General features: G+C 41.6%; 1 protein-coding gene across 2 annotated transcripts in view; it reads right to left on the minus strand.

Moving 5' to 3' along the window:
* The window catches only part of FAM172A (family with sequence similarity 172 member A), a 270,150-nt gene that overhangs the window by 57,486 nt on the left and 193,916 nt on the right, over positions 1-18,748 (minus strand). For both annotated transcript variants that reach the window (XM_056323941.1, XM_056323942.1), the window contains one exon: positions 16,837-16,921. In XM_056323941.1, the coding sequence (XP_056179916.1) occupies positions 16,837-16,921 (85 nt within the window). The remainder of the gene's footprint in view (positions 1-16,836; positions 16,922-18,748) is intronic.

Genomic DNA, 18,748 nt, shown 5'->3' on the forward strand with positions numbered 1-18,748 from the left:
CCAGGGCTGGGGCACCCACAGCTGCTCTGGGCAGCCTGGGCCAGCGCCTCGCCGCCCTCACGGGGAGAATTTCTTCCTGATATCGAATCTAAATCTACCTTTTATCAGTGTAAAGCCATTCCCCCCTGTCCTTTCCCTACACGCCCTTGTAGAAAGCCCCTATTCACTTTTCCTGTCAGCCCTTTCAGGTACTGGTAGGTCGCTATAAGGTCTCCCTGGAGCCTTCTCTTCTCCAGGCTGAACAACCCCAACTCTCTCAGCCTGTCTTCACAGGAGAGGTGCTCCAGACTCCTAAGCATCTTCATAGCCTCCTCTGGACTCGCTCCAACAGGCCCATGGCCTCCTCGTGTTGGGAGCTCAGAGATGGATGCAGTAGTGTAGGTGGGGTCTCACAGCAACAACCAACTTCAGTTCCTATTTCAGTGTACAGGGAACTCAGGCCAGCATCTCAGATGAAGGTGACCGAATCGCCAGCCAACTGCTCAGGGCCCCTCTCATGCTCTTTCAGTTCCCCATCCCCTAAGGTTGCACCCCTTGCTCCACATAGGCAACCAGATCTTCATGGGAAGCTGACACTTTCCTGAAGGACAGGAGATGAGTGCTTCAAGAATAACGGAGAGAACTGTATCAGACAAAGCATGACACAATTGTTTAGTAAGTGTAATCTACGGCTATTAAAAGAAGGACAAAAAAATCACTCTTAAAAGCTGTCATTAGTTCACACTCAGCATTTGGTTTAAAACAGTGGTCTGCAGGGACAAAAGGACTGAGGAGAGACTCACCAAAACCACTGGGGAACCTTCAGTGGCATCTGAATCAGGTCCCCAGCTGCCAAAAGAAGTTTGCAAGATTCATAAGATGTGCTGAATTTGCAAGCTGTACCTAATGTATGAGTTTAAGTTCCGCAATCAGTAGGAGGAAACTGTCAAAATCATTAACATCCAGAACACTCCTGAAATAAAACAAATCCTTTCTTGCAGCTCTGACATGCATTATCAGCGTCCAGCACTGCATTGCTTTAGGAAATCTTCATCTTACGTGTGCCTGATTTTATGGGAAATCCTTTATGCTGAAAAGGCAATAGATTTCACTGGATGGACCAAGGCGCATAAGCAGATGTCTAGACCTCTGCCCCCAAATTACCCAAACAACAAACATTTTAATGTCACTACTCAGGGTAATGACAAGTCCTTGAAGTTCAATTACCCTAGAATTGCAAAGCGATGCCTGCTCCTGGGGCACAAGTGTTTTAAGAGAGTGTGTTTGCGTTCCCCATGTGCGCAACTGTGTCGGGAAGCTCCAGCTGGAGCTGCCAGAGCATGTACACCTCCTGGCAGGGCTGGGGCGCTCCCTTTCACCGCAAGCATCAGTGTTCAAACGCACAGGAGAAGCCCTTCTAGTTTAACACTCAGTTCAGTACATTGTTTAAACTCTGACATAACAGCACCGATTGTCTGGAGGCAAAGATGGGAACAAAATAGGACCTGTCCTGCCTACCCAGCAACGTCAGGGCTAAGGTTTGCCTTCACACACACGTGCCAGCTGTCTGTGGGACTCAAACAGCCTTCAGATTTCTAATGTATGTGGGTTTTATTTATGTGTAATAAAAATATGTATATTACATATGTGTGTATATATATGTAATACAGTATGTATGAATGTTATATTTTGTAACATATGATTTCAAATGACACATTAACATGAAAATCTCAGGTAAAATGATAAGAACTTTTAAACACAGTGCCTCATTTGCACAAAGATTAAAGTCGCGAAAAGGCAACTCTTTTCCTTAAAAGTAATGATGGGCGCTTAACAGTGTTCAAAAATAACTGAGATTTGCCTTCAAACTGACTTATTCATAGCAGCAATAAGGAATATAATTTAAAATTATTTACTTTATTAACCGTGTGGATTATTCCTTTGTTAAGCTGTGTAAACCTACCTAAAATAAAAAGATTAATACGGGGGGAAACATCCTGTTCCCTTCTTTCACATAAAAACTGGAATATAGCTTTAAAAATATTACTTATTAAATGTGGCTTGCTAAACTAAAATGTTTATTGGAATATGTAAGTATTCATAATATTGAGACACATGCTATAAACAATTATCTCATAGAGTATGGTTTTCATGTCATAATGTAAGAATACAGTATGTCTGCTTAAATTAGCCGTGTCCTTAATAATGTTTGTGTAAACAATCAGCACCTGAAGATGAGCAGTTGTTTGCTTTTGCTTTTAATAAATAGGTAACGATCAGAATGCATTTAAAACCAGTCACTTAACTGTCCCTGTGCATTAACATGATGAGGTTAGTTGCTGACACCGGTTAGCAGAAAGTGACAAGTCCTCTCAACAGAAAATTGGGCCTTCCAAATATAGGCATGTTCCTTGATAGCAGAAAGTTTAAAGTGCAAATATACTGTGAAAAGGGCCTCTAAAAATGGCATTGTGGAGCTCCATGTTTCTCGTCTTTGGGTTATCTCGCAGGTTGGGAAACTAATCTTCTCAGCGGAGAGCTAGCTGGAGCAGCCAGAAAACTGTTAAATTAGCAACTTGAGGGCAGGGTGCTAAGAAGGCAAATACGATATAAATTTAACCTCCATGTGTTGCAAATAAATTTAATTTATGTGACAAAGAAAAAGAAAAGGAATGTTAAAACTAATTCTGTGCCACTGCTAGGAGTTTTTTCAATTCTTGTTTGTTGTCCAACCATAGCCATGAGCAGGAATTTGATATAATTGGCACAACTGACAGCTGTAAATATAATTTGTATGCCTGAAGTATTAAAATGTCCGTTTATGACCTGTTTAGAGTGATTCTCTGCATAAAAGTGGTGAGAATGTGGTACTCTATTCTAAACCCATCATTATTTATTCCAACAATACCAATAAATCTGAGTTTCGGTCTTCAGTGCGCATATGCTGGCGTGCTAAAAAAGCCCCGGAGGAGATGGTGGTGGGGAGGTTTGCGACAGACAACCTTGGCAAAGCAGACATTGGGGTAAAATTCTCCCTAAGCACACCACTGCTCATGCATGGAGTGTTTCACCACCCTGCAAAGCACTGGCTCAGGACATGGAGATTGGTGGTTATAAACATTAAAAAGTTTTAGGAACTACAAATGATGGTTTTCTAACATAAAAAGGTGTAATGCTTTCCATGACGTTACCATTTCGGGCAGTGTTGTGATGGATAAAGACAGATGGGTGGCTGCCTGGGGCCAGTAGACCTGACCTGACACCACTGGGTGGAACTGAACAGAGAGAAGCTTCAGCCGGCAACACACACGCGCGGCGCTTCAAAAAGGGCATTTTCTTCAAGGTAGGAAATATATGAATGATTTTAATCAAGATGAGATACTTATAAATGAATGAATGGTATTTTTAAAAGAGTTTGTTGGATGCCCAAAAAACATAAGACAGAGTGTTAGTCCTCCTGGTTCGGCAAAGAAGTGGTATCAGTCCAGGAATTCAGAAAAAGGTGGCAATAGCTTATTATCGGCATAAAAAGACGATAAGGGAAGCAAAAGCCACCTGAGGAAAAACAATCTACGGCTGCCCAACTTAGCACTGTGGAGAACTTTGTTTTATATGCAATCAACAAATGCAGTCCATAGACAATATATGTAGATTTTCAGATGGAGATGGGGCAACTTAAGTAACACTGCAGGAGAAAGTATGAAATTGTTCAATACATGTTTCTGTTCCCTATTTGGAAAAAAACCCCAAAACCAACAGCAAAGTGTTTGATGAAGTACATTCTATTTTGCTGCTCATCAATACCTTCTGAGGGATAAATATTTCTAAATTGGCAGGCTTGCAGAGTTTTTATTCAAGAGTCATAAACCAGTTAACTGGCTACTGACTTAAATAACTTACTTAAATAACTAAACTTATTCAAACTTATAAATAAGTAACTACTTAAATAACACGTGGGAAAAATCCTAACCCAAAAATTCAGACAAGACTACTTGCACAGCTAGCCTGATATAAATCTCAAGAAAAATGATGGAAAAATGGATAGATAGATCCATAAATTCCTACCCTAAGTACTGTGGACACGAAGAACAAGTTCTTGTGTTTTTTTTTTTTTTATTGGAACTTTTTACATGTCTGTCTTTCCCTGTTGCTCTTCTTCCCAGGAAATCTACTCTTCTTCACATACAACAGTCCCAGCTCATTCAAATTTTCATTGCAATTCATCTGCTGTACTGTAATGGGTATAAGGTTCTCAGTGCTCACCACTCTGTCCAGCTGGCTGAGGTATTTTGCAGGGTAACTGTTGCTTACTCAGTTGTTCCTGAGGTCATGTGTGTGCACCACGGAAGGCAGGGGCAACTGAAGGTGGAGGTTTGGAAAAGGCTGCCCCGCGAGGATGTGTTGTCACACAACACAAAGGAAAGAACCAGTGAGATGAGCACCTGCCAGGAAGTGATGCAGGAACGTTTGTTCCTGCCTTTGGCTGGGGCATGAGGCTGACGTACGATAAAAATCCTTTCAGACCCACAAAGCTGTGATACTGGAATCTATTAATGAAGAATTAAGGTACAAAAAAGTAATTAATTCAAGCCAATGCAATTTACTGGAAAGTTAAGTCCTAAACAAATAAAAGTCAATTTCAGTCTCTGATGAATTAGCATGTTTAGCTGACAAGGATTTATATACAAACAGAGTAGATGTGATTTTTTGGTTGGGATTTTGATTTATTTCTCTGGAACATTCTGAACAACAGGACAAATTATGGCAACTTTGCTAAGCATGTTTAGAAAGTCCTTTGTCACCCTTTTCTTTCCAGCAACTAATTTTTGCTCTTCCCAGGTTTCCCACGGAACCTCTGAAAGAAAGACCTTCTATACTATCATTACAGTGGAGCCACTTCCCTGCTGCAGCCGGCTGGCGATGCCGCCCGCTTCGCCAGCTGTTTGTTTCCAGTCACCGTATCCAGCACCTGAGTTACTCCCCCTTGCCTTTCAAAAGACACATTAAAATCTCTCCCTTTTACTAGGAAGATACTTTCCTCATTTCTTCTTCTATGCTGTAATCTATTATCATAAAACTTGGTGAAACTTAATTACAACTAAAACTTCAAATTAGGCAGAAATTGATCAAATGTTTCATAAATTCATGAGGGGACAAATGGCACAACTTCACAATTCTTGTTTACTCATGAAAACTTGTTAAAAGTCAATATCATTCAATATTTCTAAGAACTTGCAGACTAAGTAATCTGTAAATGTAGTTATCGTGGAGAAACCACTATTGACTAGAGATGTTACTGCTGGAGTGTTGTACGGATAATCCACAACACAGCAAGTAAATACAAATTCACTGGCAGTAAAGCTTCTGTAAACGTGAAGATAGGCAGGATTAACAGGAAAGATGACCACCTTTTTTTGGGTATTAGTATGGGGTTTTTTTCCTTTTACTTGCAGTGAGACTTAAAGAACTCCATCTATTCAGTTTCTCAAAAGAAAACTGAGTGTTGACTTGATTCCAGTATCTAATTCATATGGAGAAAAAGCAAATACACTAAATGGCTCTTCGATTTAGCAGAAAAAGGCACAGCAAGCATTAATGGCTGGTACCTGAAACCAGACAAAGTGAAAACGCAAATGAGCCACTCCTCTTAATAGTCTGACAAATTAGAAAGGAAAGGAAGCAATGGATTCCCCATCTCTTGAACCATTCCAGCCAAGGCTGAATGACTTCATGGAAGACACATTTTAACCAAATGCAAGTTTTAAATTTCAGCGTAATAACATCAATCAAAAGTTAAAGACCTATCTATAAAAGTGGAGAATAAGTGATCTAAATGTCCTTCCTGGCCTAAACTATATACATTTATGAAAAAAGAGCCAAAGTTTTCAAGTGAAAGTGAACCTTCTGAAAAAGTTTACCAAATCCAAATCCAAATCTGGATTCTAACAGAAAATACAAGCTGAAATGTAAATGATATTTTGGATGTTATGTCAATGCAAATAAAAATTTTGCTACTGAATTTTGGATTAAATCTCTCTGGGAATACCTCCTTACAGGTGCTGAGCTCTAGCAGAAATACAGCTTTTACAATTACACTGATGTACCAGGTCCCATCTCTATAGATGTTCTGGCTTCACAGAGCTGCTGAGGATGAAACACAGAAAATGTTCTCTAAAATTACTAACAGTAATGTGCATACAACTTGGCATATGCATACAACTTTGAACACAAAGACAAATATTCAAGCTCAATCCCACAAAGTACTTAATTAAAACTTAACTGAGACCCAGGAAAAAAGTTTCACTATTGCTGGACTGTAGCCTGTAGGTTTTTGAGAGGTGATGAAAGGACAGACTGTGGCTTTCTCTTCCACCCTATGGAAGACACATTTTAACCCTGCTTTAACCCACCAGTTAAACAGTGAGGAGCAAGGTGTACTATCTGATGCAACGTTGCCTATGTGTATCGAGAGGCTGGGAAGACATTGGGTGTAAAAAGGTGATGATAAGCAACTATGTAAGGAAAGCTTTTGCTGCCATCACAAAAAGCACGAGGAGATGGAAAAACTGCTATTTCTGCTAGGGCACATTCTGACATGCCCTGGAGGAAAAAGTTGATCTGAGTCCCACACTCACAGAAACATAGACTTGTTCAGGTTGGGAAAGACCTTTCAGATCATCGAGTCCAGCTGTTAACCCAGGACTGCTAAGCCCACCACTAAACCGTATGCCACATCTACACGTCTTTTAAACACCCCCAGGGATGGTGACTCCACCAGCTCCCTGGGCAGCCTGTGCCAACGCTTGAGAACCACTTTGGTGAAGACATCTTTCCTAAAACTCAAGCTAAACCTCCCCTGGTGCAACTTGAGGCTGTTTCCTCTTGTCCTGTCACTTGTTACTTGGGAGAGGAGACTGACCCCCACCTCATTACAACCTGCTCTCAGGCAGCTGTAGAGAGCAGTAAGGTCCCCCCTGAGCCTCCTCCTCTCCAGACTAAACACCCCCAGTTCCCTCAGCTGCTCCTCATCAGACTTGTGCTCCAGACCCATCACCAGCTTCATTGCTCTTCTTGTTCTAGTTTCCCCCCTTCAACAGGCAAAACTAGAGCAGACTGAACTAAATAATAACTTAATTATATGTAACACAGTCTTTTTAAAGTGTCAGTCTAACCTGTCACTTGGAAATCTGCAGTAAAGTTGCATTTGTCTATTCAAACATGAATGTGTTCACTATTTGTTGCACTGCCATTGTGCCTCTAAGTGCCGTACGGAGCTAAGGAGTATTTTAACAACAGGACCATGCAGAAGACTGGCTAAGCAACACCTGTTCTGGCATCTGGCATCTGCACAGGCTGTGAAGAAGCACAAGCACTGAACAAAAAGACCCTGGATTCAAGAGTTTGTGATTGCACATTAGAGTAAGGCTTCAGCCAACATGTAGACAGATATGGATACAGAAAGCACTAACGAGATAGCATTAAGCAGTATCGGAAGCAATGGTCACAGCAGTCTAACTGTTGTCAAACACTTTGTAGGAAATATCTGGCTGTAATAACTTACATTATTCATTATTACCACAATCAAAGACAGCCTCAGGGACTCTGAGGCAAGCATACATCACTCTAACTAGTTCACTGTACTCTAAAAAAATGCAATGATAAATAGATATGTTTGAGCACAAGAATAATTTTTGATGAAATGGTTTCTCTAATATCAATACTGACTCAAACACATGTAACAATTTGTAGAATGGTACATGAATATGAGTGTTTTGTTCTAAAAAATAACAGTACTGGTGGTATATCGAACACCTAGCTGGTCGTACAAAGAGTTATAAAAATGCATTATAAAATTGAAATTCTTATAAAATCTAACTCTGTGACAGCAGCAACATCTCGTAATTCAAGCAAACACTTTTAAATTCACACTGTCATATTTACTTTTGAGGCTCTGGCATTCTGGAACAGAATCTGCAATATCATTTAACAGGTCTTTACAGATTTTTTCCTTTCCAAAGCACTGTGAAGCTAAACTACTCAAAACACGACATCGGCGCTCACACCCAGCTAGGTATTATACATTAAATGGAAAGCTGCCTGCAACACCTGAGGCTGAGCACGAGACTAAAAGCAGAGCACCTTTGAAGAGTCAGGAGTAGGTAAAAAGCTACTTCCACGCTAAGAAGACTTTAGTTAAAGTTGGACTTAGTGCAGCAGCTGCCCGAGCTGTGGCTCAGACAGGTTGATGTTTCAAAGTTTTTGCAATAATTTCCAGCCCCCAACAGACAATGTACAGCAGCAGAAATGGAAGCACAGGACCAACACGTGCAGCATGTAAGGATGTTGACGAAGCAACACCAACACTGCAGATTCCTGCATTCCTCCATCAGTGCTATGAATGCTGCAAATATGTTAAAAGGAATTAATATGCAGCTAAACACAAAAGCCTGCCACCTTGACAAAATGCTGCGGCGTTTAATCTTTTCTCCTAAGTGCAAAGCTTTTACTGACAGCACTACATGCTCATGAAGACATGAAATGCAAAGAGGTTTACAGTAAACACTGATTACTGTAATCTTAATCTCCATGAATGTCTAGTGAATGCAGAAATAACACTTTTAGCAAAATAGGTAAATTGCCTAATATGCCTTATTGTAAGGAGTGTGTGGTTTTGTACTTATTTCTTACATTGCTGGAGCTATTGGACACCTACCCCTGGTCTCAAAATACCAGTGTCAGAAAAGAGCCCAGCATGGTCTTCACCAAATTGATTAAAGAGCAAAAAATGAGAAGCATTGGTAAACTGGGCTAAAAGCTGCTAAGGGGATGAGCGAGGTATTGTCTCAGTGCTTAATACAGTTTATGGTTGTTTCTGCCTTGTTTGTTATGAGCAAGACACATGGACTGGAAGCGTACAGTGGTGCAAATAAGGCTGAGGAAGCAAAGCGGGAAGAAATAAGTTGGTCCTTTCCTATACCTGTTATGAGCCTCACTCATGCAATTACCCCTGCACACAGACCCTGCCGTGCTGCCCAGCTCATTTAACCTCAGTGGAGATCCTCCTGTTTGAACACCAGGATCTGCTCAGCGTGGGGTCATGTGCAGCTAGATGAGGCTCTTCTATGGCAATACACAACTGAACTCCTAAGACAGCAGGCAGATCCACCTGTTAGGCAATCCCGATAAAAACTGCTGCCTCCGTCATCTAACGGGTAATTCGTGATTTCCCCAGTACCAACACGAGCTTTGCAACAAGGGCTTTATCTGATGAGCCAGCATGAGCATGTGTGGGGGCTGGGCTGCACGCCCGCTCTTCCAGGGAAAGGCTCGCTGTGCAAGTGATGCGCTCGCTTTCTTGGATCAGTGCTTTTAAGCAGATCTAACAGTCCAGAATAACTTTACTTAAATTTACTGTAGCCCCATGGAAGGATTATTGATGCTATTCTATTACTTAGCACAAAGCGGCAGTCTCGAGGGTACTGTTTAGTACCATATTCTTGTCTTGATATTAAATCAAGCTATGCCAAGGACTCAAAACCAGCAGGTAACAAGCTTCTCCCTGTTTTTCACTGAGCTCTGCAGAATCTCATTTTTCATTTGGTTTGAACTGCAAGCCTCTTATGTGCATACAGAAAAATCTCTCACCCCCCCTCAAGCCTTAAAGTACATAGTGTGTGTTTAACACATGCAGGAACGCTTCTGGCTGTGTTTTTTCCAAGAGGCTCAATGGATGACAACCCAGCTCCTTGTTGGGACAAGCTCCATCAGAAACCACCATCAGCCCCCCTTCCCCTCTCCCAGCTGAAAGGATCTGGAAAGGCAAAGCAGGAAAACAACCACTTTCTGAACCTCTGTGCAGTGTGAAGGACCTCATTCTGGTGATGGCACACGCAAAGCTGAGTGTCTTCCCTGAGCTCAGACAACTACCACTATCTCTACTCCATGCTCACTCATGTTCAGACTTGAACCCAACACAACCGTCCAGCACACCACACGGATACCGCATGACTCTGTGGGAGTTAGGGCAAGTGTACCAAGAAACCCCCCACAACTGTACATGAATATTAATTACCATGACCATGGTTTCTTTAATGACATGTATTGGAGCTTATGGAAGGTTGGACACAGTCCCGGGCAACTGGCTCCAGGTGGCCCTGCTTGAGCAGGATTTGGACCAGATGATCTCCAGAGGTCCTTTCACACCTCAACTATTCCATGAAGCCATTTTCCCCTTTTATTAATTTATCTATAAAAGCCTCAAACACTTGCAGTAGGCTGTTAGAAACAATATTAATGATCTTTTTCAGAACTCTGAAGTTAAAAAAAAAAAAGCATAAAGCTGTGCTTGGCTTATCTAAATGAAGTAAAATGTTTTATATATGGTGCAGAGTCAAGTTTGATGCGTGGTACCAGGAAATATGTGAGGTTTCACTCAGATACCATTCAGAGTGCCACCGGCACGGGTCATACCTGTCTCTCAAAATCAAGAGTTTGTTTTTCTTCCGCCACCCTGAAATTACTTTATTCAGCTACATGAATTCATTCTTGCACTCTTTTCCTTATTACAGAGACATATATTCAAGTCTAGGCTCTTCCATGAATAGAGCTTTTCTTGATTACTGTCAACGTTTCATTCCATTGTGTTATCCTGTTTGTCTTTTGATGTTATAATTTCCTTATTTTACAATGTTTTAACTACATTGGCTGCAACTGTTAAAAGAATAACTAGTGATTTTGGGGGTCAACTAGAAAGGCTTTAAAAGGATTTGATTAGGTAATTAATTTTACTAACGTTACAATAACTTCTTTTTATTTGATTATGTAAATTAGTGTTGTTGCACATCCACTTTGGCAAAATACTGCAATGTTTAATCTTCTCTCCTAAATAAAAAGCATCCACTGGCAAACACATGAGCTAAGGAATGTATCTTATCCAAACGCTAAGGTGGTCCTTATAAGGCACCCCAAAATACTTGTATTCAGGAAAACACAGGCCATGTTTACCTGGCAAAATTTACTATAATGCCTTTCCTTAGGTAACGTTCACACCACTAGCCTGGAATCAAAGTCATTTAATCCCTCAACAGCAACAGAGATGGACACAGATCCATGGATCTGCTTTCTCCCATCCTCGCTTTCAGCTGTTCCCACCCAATAGCTGTTCCAGTAGGATGGCTTCCCAAGGGCTTGTGAACTCCCTGCTCCAGAACTAGGAGAAATGTTCTAAGGTCTCAGAGACATCAAGAGAACCACAGCTGTGGTTAGCAGCAACACAACACAACCTGTCACTGAAATGTCTACCACATTGTCTGCGCCAAATTACAAGCTCGCCTCCAATCTCCTAACCAGTAGGACTCCCTCCCACACCTGCTCCATTCTCTGTGATGATTTTAATGTACAGACTGCTTTTAAAGTCTTCACCTTTCTCCACCCTACATTTGTTTACATCTTAGATAGGAAATGGATCCATCTCCTCTAAGACAGAAGACAGGTCTTCTTGTTTGACTCCAATAGGAAGGTAGATTAAGACTGAGGCAGAAGATGACCTCAGGTCTAACAGAGGTCCTTAATGAGGGCTGAAAGGGAAGAGACATTTTAAACACAGAGTGAAGGCAAGAGACTGACAGAGGGCTCCTCCAGGCCAATGAGATGACAGTGCCGTAGCTGAGGATCTTACCTGTGCAAAGCTCCAAAGCTGGAAACCAGAGGGGGCTGTGAGCCAGAGAATCACAGAATGGTTTGGGTCGGAAGAGACCTTGAACATCATCTAGTTCCCACCCCCTGCCCTGGGCAGGGCCCCCTCCCCCCAGCCCAGGCTGCTCCCAGCCCCGTCCAGCCTGGCCTTGAGCCCTGCCAGGGATGGGGCACCCACAGCTGCTCTGGGCAGCCTGGGCCAGCGCCTCAGGGAAGAATTTCTTCCTGATATCTAATTTAAATCTACCTTTTATCAGTTTAAAGCCATTCCCCCCTTGTCCTTTCCCTACATGCCCTTGTAAAATGTCCCTCTGCACCTTTCTTGTAGGCCCTCGTTAGGGACCCAAAGGCTGCGATAAGGTGTCTTCTTCAGACTGAACAACCCCAGCTCTCTCAGCCTGTCTTCATAGGAGAGGTGCTCCAGCCCTGTGATCACCATCGTGGCCTCCTCTGGACTTGATCTGACAGGTCCATGTCCTCCTTATGTTGGGGGCCCCAGAGCTGAATGCAATATTCCAGGCATTCTCATAAGAGGAGAGCAGAGTGGGACAATCACCTCCCTTGACCTGCTGGCCATGCTTCTTCTGATGCAGACCAGGATTTGGTTGGCTTCCTGGGATGCAAACACACATTGCTGGGTCATGCTGAACTTCTCATCAATCAACACCGCAAGTCCTTCTTCTCAGGGCTGCTCTCAATCCATTCTCTGCCCAGCCTGTATCTGTGCTTGGGAGTCCCCCAACCCACGTGCAGGATCTTGCACTTGACGTTTTTGAACTTCATGAGGTTCACACAGGCCCACCTCTCAAGCCTGTCAAGGTCCCTCTGGACAGCATACCTTCCTCCAGCATGCTGACCATACCACTCAGCTTGGAGTCACTGGCAAACTTGCTGAGGGTGCACTTGATCCCACTGCCCATGTTGGTGACATAAACAGCGCTGGTCCCAATACCGACCTCTAAGGAACGCCACTTGTCACTGGTCTCCACTTGGACATGAAGCTGTTGACTGCAAGTGTCTTGAGTGCCAATCACCCAGCCAATTCCTTATCCACTGAATGGTCCACCTGTCAAATCCATGACTCTCCCATTTAGAGACAAGGATGTCACGCTGGACAGCGTTAAAAACTTTGCACAAGTCCAGGTAGATGACTTCAGTTGCTTTTCCCTTATCCATCGATGCTGTAACCTTGTTGTAGAAGGCCACCAAATTTGTCAGGTACAATTTGCCCTTAGTGAAGCCATGCTGGCTGTCACCAATCACCTCCTTATTTTCCATGTGCCTTAGCATAGTTTCTAGGTGGACCTGCTCCATGATCTTGCTGGCACAGAGGTGAGATTGGCTAGCCTGTAGTTCCCTGGGTCTTACTTGTTTCCCTTTTTAAAAATGGGAATTATGTTTCCCCCTTCCCAGTCAGTGGGAGCTTCACCAGACTGCTGTGACTTCTCAGATATGATGGACAGTGGCTTAGCAACTTCATCTGCTAGTTCCCTTAGGACCCACGGATGCATCTCATCAAGCCCCAAGGACTTGTGCACCTTCAGGTTCCTTAGATGATCTCAAACCTGATCTTCTCCTACAGAGGGTGGCTCTTTGTTCTCCCAGTCCCGGCCTTTGGCAACTTGGGTGGTGTGGCTGCAGCACTTCTGGTGAAGACTGAGGCAAAAAGGTTACTGAGCACTTCAGCCTCCTCCATATCCCAGGTAACCAGGTCTCCTGTTTACTCCACAGAGGGCACACACTTCCCTCAGCCTTCCTTTTTATCACTGACATACCTATAGAAGCTTTTCTTTTTGTCCCTGATGTCCCTGGCCTGATTTAATTCTGTCAGGGCTTTTGCTTTCCTAACCTGATCCCTGGAGACTTGGACAATGTCTCTGTATTCCTCCCAGGCTACTTGTCCTTGCTTCCACCCTCTGTAGGCTTCCTTTCCACGTCTGAGTTTGTCCAGGAGCTCCTTGTTCACCCATGCAGCCTTCTGGTGCTTTTGCCCTTCCTCTTTGTTGGGACGCATCACTCCTGAGCTTGGAGGAGGTGATCCTTGAATATCAACAAGATGCCCTGGGCCCTTTAGCCCTTCAGGGCTCTATCCTATGGGACTCTACCAAGCAGATTCGTGAAGAAGCCAAAATCTGCTCTCCTGAAGAAGGAGCAGAGGGGAACGGTGCTGGGCAACCCTGCCTGGTAGCTGATAAATGACAGAGAGGAGTGGACTCTTCTCTCGTAAGGAAGGATGCTTTATTCTAGTTGGAAGAACATGGGAAGGGTAATGAGATGGTTGGTATTGGACACATAGCCTCCACAGGAGCTCCAGGTCTGATGGAAGCTGTCTGACCTGGGAGATACGCCTCTCAACACTGCATGGGAGGCTTTTTAGGATTACATATACCACACAGGACAACTGTGTTACATGGGAAGTTTTAGAGGACAATCCCTTTGGTGTGATGATAACCTGTTGCAGGAAGACAAACTGTGACCCAATCAGATCCTTGAGATGCGGAGGAAAGACCATGAAGGTGGGACCCTTGCAGCACCCCACCTCTTGCCACAAGGGCAGAGAACAGAACTATTATGGCTTGCTTTTTCTGCGTTGTTGTTGTTCTCATGCCCACAACTTCCAATTATTAAAGTGTATTCATTCCTTTTTGTAACTGAGTCAGACGTGAATGAATTATGGCAAACATTTTAATTACTTAATAATGCTCTAATCAAAAGCTTTAACAACGTGATCTGGAAATGCAAGTTGTTTTGCCAGTCTGACGGCCGTTTATTTCTCTCTAGTGATTTTTACATGAAATGCCAGCAATAGACTGTGACATAATCTGAAGTAGGCAATGCTCACAAACAACCTGGGGTTGCCTGTAAATCCCAATACGCTGAAAGACTGAATATCAGACCCTCGTTGGAAAAGCTGGCTCATGAAAGGTGACCAAGAGGCAGTTATTCCTGAACCTCCTCCTCAGTGCAAACACACAGAGAAGACTGGGTTCCAAGCAGAAAAGGGAATCTTCCTGCTGCAAAAGGTTTATTTTAAAAAGTCTCCTCACATTGCTCTGATCACTTTCGCTGTCATTTCATTTCATTGAAATACCAAAGGCAATGCTGCCAGTATTTGAGTGTGGGCTCTTTCAGTACTGCAATTCTCATGAAATCAGTGAAATAAAATCTCTCACATTAAATACTAATGCTCCTACATCTAGTAGCATTTCATACATTTATTACAGATTACCCTAATGCAGGCTTATGCCATTGTGCATGCAAACACAGGGTAAGAATTATTCACCTATTCCTCTGTAAATGCCTTACAGTTGTCCATATAAGACATAAATACAACAAATATAAACAAAAACGTATGAGCAAATTGATAATTCAGCAGTAGTCACATAAAGCTATGCTATTTTAAACTGTCCTTCTATTACAAAGAAACAGCCTGGAATTGGTTAGCTTCCATTTAAATTGCTGTCCAAAATCTCTGACAAGAACTTCTAAAACATCAGTGATCTTAATCTAGTGCCATTGTATGTATGCATGAAATACAAACAGCCAACTTTTACCGGCTGAAATCCTACCACATTTAAATTTATTCTCCTGCCAAAGATGTCAGTGTAGCTGGCAGTTCGTTAAGTGGAGTATAGACTTTATGTCCACTCTGACCCATCCTCAAGAGATATGTGAAACTAAGACTCACACCCCTATTAAAGTCTCAGTCTGTTTTTCAAATAACACTTAGGATTTCTTTTGTAGGATACCTTTGACATTACCTCCATAAGATGAATACAAAGAAAAAGAACAGAAGCTCAGATGGAGGATTTCCAGTGCTGGCAAGCGTACCGTAAATACTGACTGGTTGCTGTCCAAGCCCCTCTTTACCTGACTGAAATGACCTCTGTAACATGCACTCTTGCACCACAGCAACGCAGACGTCAGGGATCGGAAGTTAATCCTGTTTTAAAGAATTCCATCCCTGCGCAGTATTTGTCTTTTAAACTGCAGTACTCTCCCCTAACGGAGCAAAAAGTTGGTAAATGAACACTGAACCTACAAAAATTTTAGTAATGTATCATCTCCCTAAGCACTAAAGAGCAACATCAATGCCATTGCACTGCGCCTGCACAGAGCTGACGATCTGGATGGTTAGATCCCAACTCATAACAGAAATGTGATTACAGGTCTCTGGTTGTTGTGAGCTCTCCAACGAAGTACCACTAAATTTTCCAAGCCTTAAAAATACCCTGCAGTAAACTAAATTTCATCTGCAAGGTTAGGTCTCACTAACAACCTCACAGATCCAGACAGATATGAATCTCCAACTTGTCAAATGAACAACTGCGTCTCACAGAGCAAGGTCAAATACTGTTCCAGCTTTTAAATTAATATTGTATAGGCTGTGTCTTCCTTTGAACCTGATTTTGTATTCTACAGAAATATGCTACCTATGGCTTTTAGGAAATCTGATAATCAAACATGAAAGTTCTGTAACAGCTTTATGTATTTTAGATTACTTTCCTACAGAGATTGGAGATTTTCCTGTTACATTGACAACTATGTCTACTTTCTGGCGTTATTACATGTTAACATAAGTCTCCGAGTATTATTCTACATGCTCCTTGTGATTTAAGATTCATTAATGAAAAAGTGTAGCTGAGTATTTCCAAAACAACAGAAATCTCGCATCAACATTCTAAGATACTGTAAATAACTTGATACATTAGCCAGACTTGTGCTGATCAGGATTTGGGAAAGTGCCTTATTTCACTTAGTTGCACCTTTCATTAACGTACTTCTTTAACACCTTCTTGCTTACACAGAGTTAGATATTTATTCAAGCATTTATAATAAATTTCCCAGTTTTCATCATTGCTATTATTTTTAAGCTTCTACCTATAATGCCAGCAATTACTTAAAGCCAAAGAGAAATGAAGACTGGAAAAACATACACTAAAGCAGAGAACTTAAATCCCACGTGAAGCAAAAAAAATTTAAAAAATTAACAGTGGGCTCCACAAAATAGAAGCAGCTGCATGCTTTCAACCATATCTTGCCACAGAAGGGTTATTCTGAAATATATATTCTGAAAAAGCATTCAGAACCAACTGCGTTTTTAAATAAACAAGCCACTCCACTGAACGCTTGCAGTGGGTTGACGCAAACAAACCAACATACCTGCAGAGACGCGCGGGCAGTCGGGCAGCATGGACTCTACCGACGTGTCCAGGGGCTCAGAGCTGGACACCCAGTTACAGCAGTTCTGTAAGAGCAGGCAGACAATCTTGGGGTAAGCCAAAAACTCTTTACAGCAATAAATAGAGACTTCATAAGTAAGGACGAATCACATCAAAAGGACAAGGATCACATCAAAATACTCAATGCTAATTTACACAGCAGTCCCAACAGGGACTGGAAGGTGCACACACCACACCCGCTTACGCATGCTAACTGGAGATGACATACTGTACTTTCATACAAAATAAGTAAAAAGAGTAAGACCGTACTTCAGAAGATTTGTAATGTGCTTAAATAGCATGTCTTTAAAGTGCTGCTTCGAGTGCCGGTGGACTTAAGTAGGTGCTTGGACCAATGGGTGCCTGAATTACCCACTGCACATTTCAAACTACTGCACGTTTTAAGCTCTTCCTTTCTGTAGTTGTTAAATATGTGTTGATACAAACACTGAGCCTGCCCGCTTGCCAACAGTAAGAAACCAGAATTTTTCAGGGGGGTTTGGTGGAGTACACTGTGGAAAGAGTGGTTGCAAAATCACAAAACAACAGATTAAACTGAATAAAAGACATCAAGATAGCAAATTGACATTAAAATAGTTGGAAATATAGCTGAGATGAATTGCATATGAAGATTTAAAAATGTAAATACTGGTCTTTGGGGATTTATGTTCAGGAAGTGTTTATATTCATCTTTTACTCTTGAACCTCTGAGTAGGATGAATTTACCATGGATTTTTTTAATGTTTTGCTCCAAATGCTATCTATTCAGAGAAGCATATGAATTAAAGTATTAAATAATATGCTTTTAATAAAATATGCTGAAACGACACCAAATCTACTGAATTGAAAATTTAATTATAAAGCAACTACATTTTTAATAGGATTGCCAGCTGAATTACAAGATCTACAAGGCTCCCCTTATTACAAGTTTTCCCTTTCTGAAAACCTGATTAACTTCATTAAGGGGAAAAGGAAAATAAAACCCCAAACCACATAACTTTTTGGAAAGACCCAAGGAATTTTCAGACTGATTTCTATAAAATCATCCCATCAATCATGATTGTAAAAATGGACGATTGCTATTCTGGTAAACAAGCATGTATTGTGTATTTGTAGATGCTTGCTGCCCTAGTTGTGCACCATGGAGTCCGTCCTCACTATGGAAAGATCCTTGACTGGTAGATCAAGTGTCTTATTGTATTTCCTTAATTCATTCTGTCTGGAAGAAGATGTCAGCTGTGTTGCAGTGAGGAGAGAATTTCAAAGGCTTCAGTCCCCACCAATAAAGGGCCAGGAATGGCTTTTGAATAGATTTGTCAAGGCAACCCTACTGTTCTGGGACCAGGGAGAGCAGGAACAACATAAAGGAAGGGTTGCTGTATGAGATTAGAAAGTGAAGTTCACAAAGCATGGCAGATTTTTGTAAGAAACAGTAGATCAATGAAACTATTGAACTCGATGGAAAAAAAAAAAGAAAACAAACACACTACCCAGTAATGTAACTTTTTTAGTAAAAAATGGTTAAAATGGAAGTATTTCACAAAGGCTTTAAGGTTTAAAGTAGTAAAGCATTATACATTTTACAATTTGCATGTATAATTTTAATTAACAGCTGAATGTGAAATTGCAACTGTAAGATGGTAGAAATTATAAAAGAAATAGAATTTTTATGAAGTATTACATTCATTTGAAATAAGTAAAATTAATATTAACTACTGATAGAACACTACATCAGAGAGCTGGAGATAATACAGAAGATTAGCACACAATTAACCAGCTTTTATATACAATGTGACACTTGCCTGTAAGAAATAAGTATTCTCGAAAGCAGTGTCAAGATATGTAAATGGATG

Source organism: Falco biarmicus, chromosome Z (assembly GCF_023638135.1).
Source record: "Falco biarmicus isolate bFalBia1 chromosome Z, bFalBia1.pri, whole genome shotgun sequence".
NCBI lineage: Eukaryota > Metazoa > Chordata > Aves > Falconiformes > Falconidae > Falco > Falco biarmicus.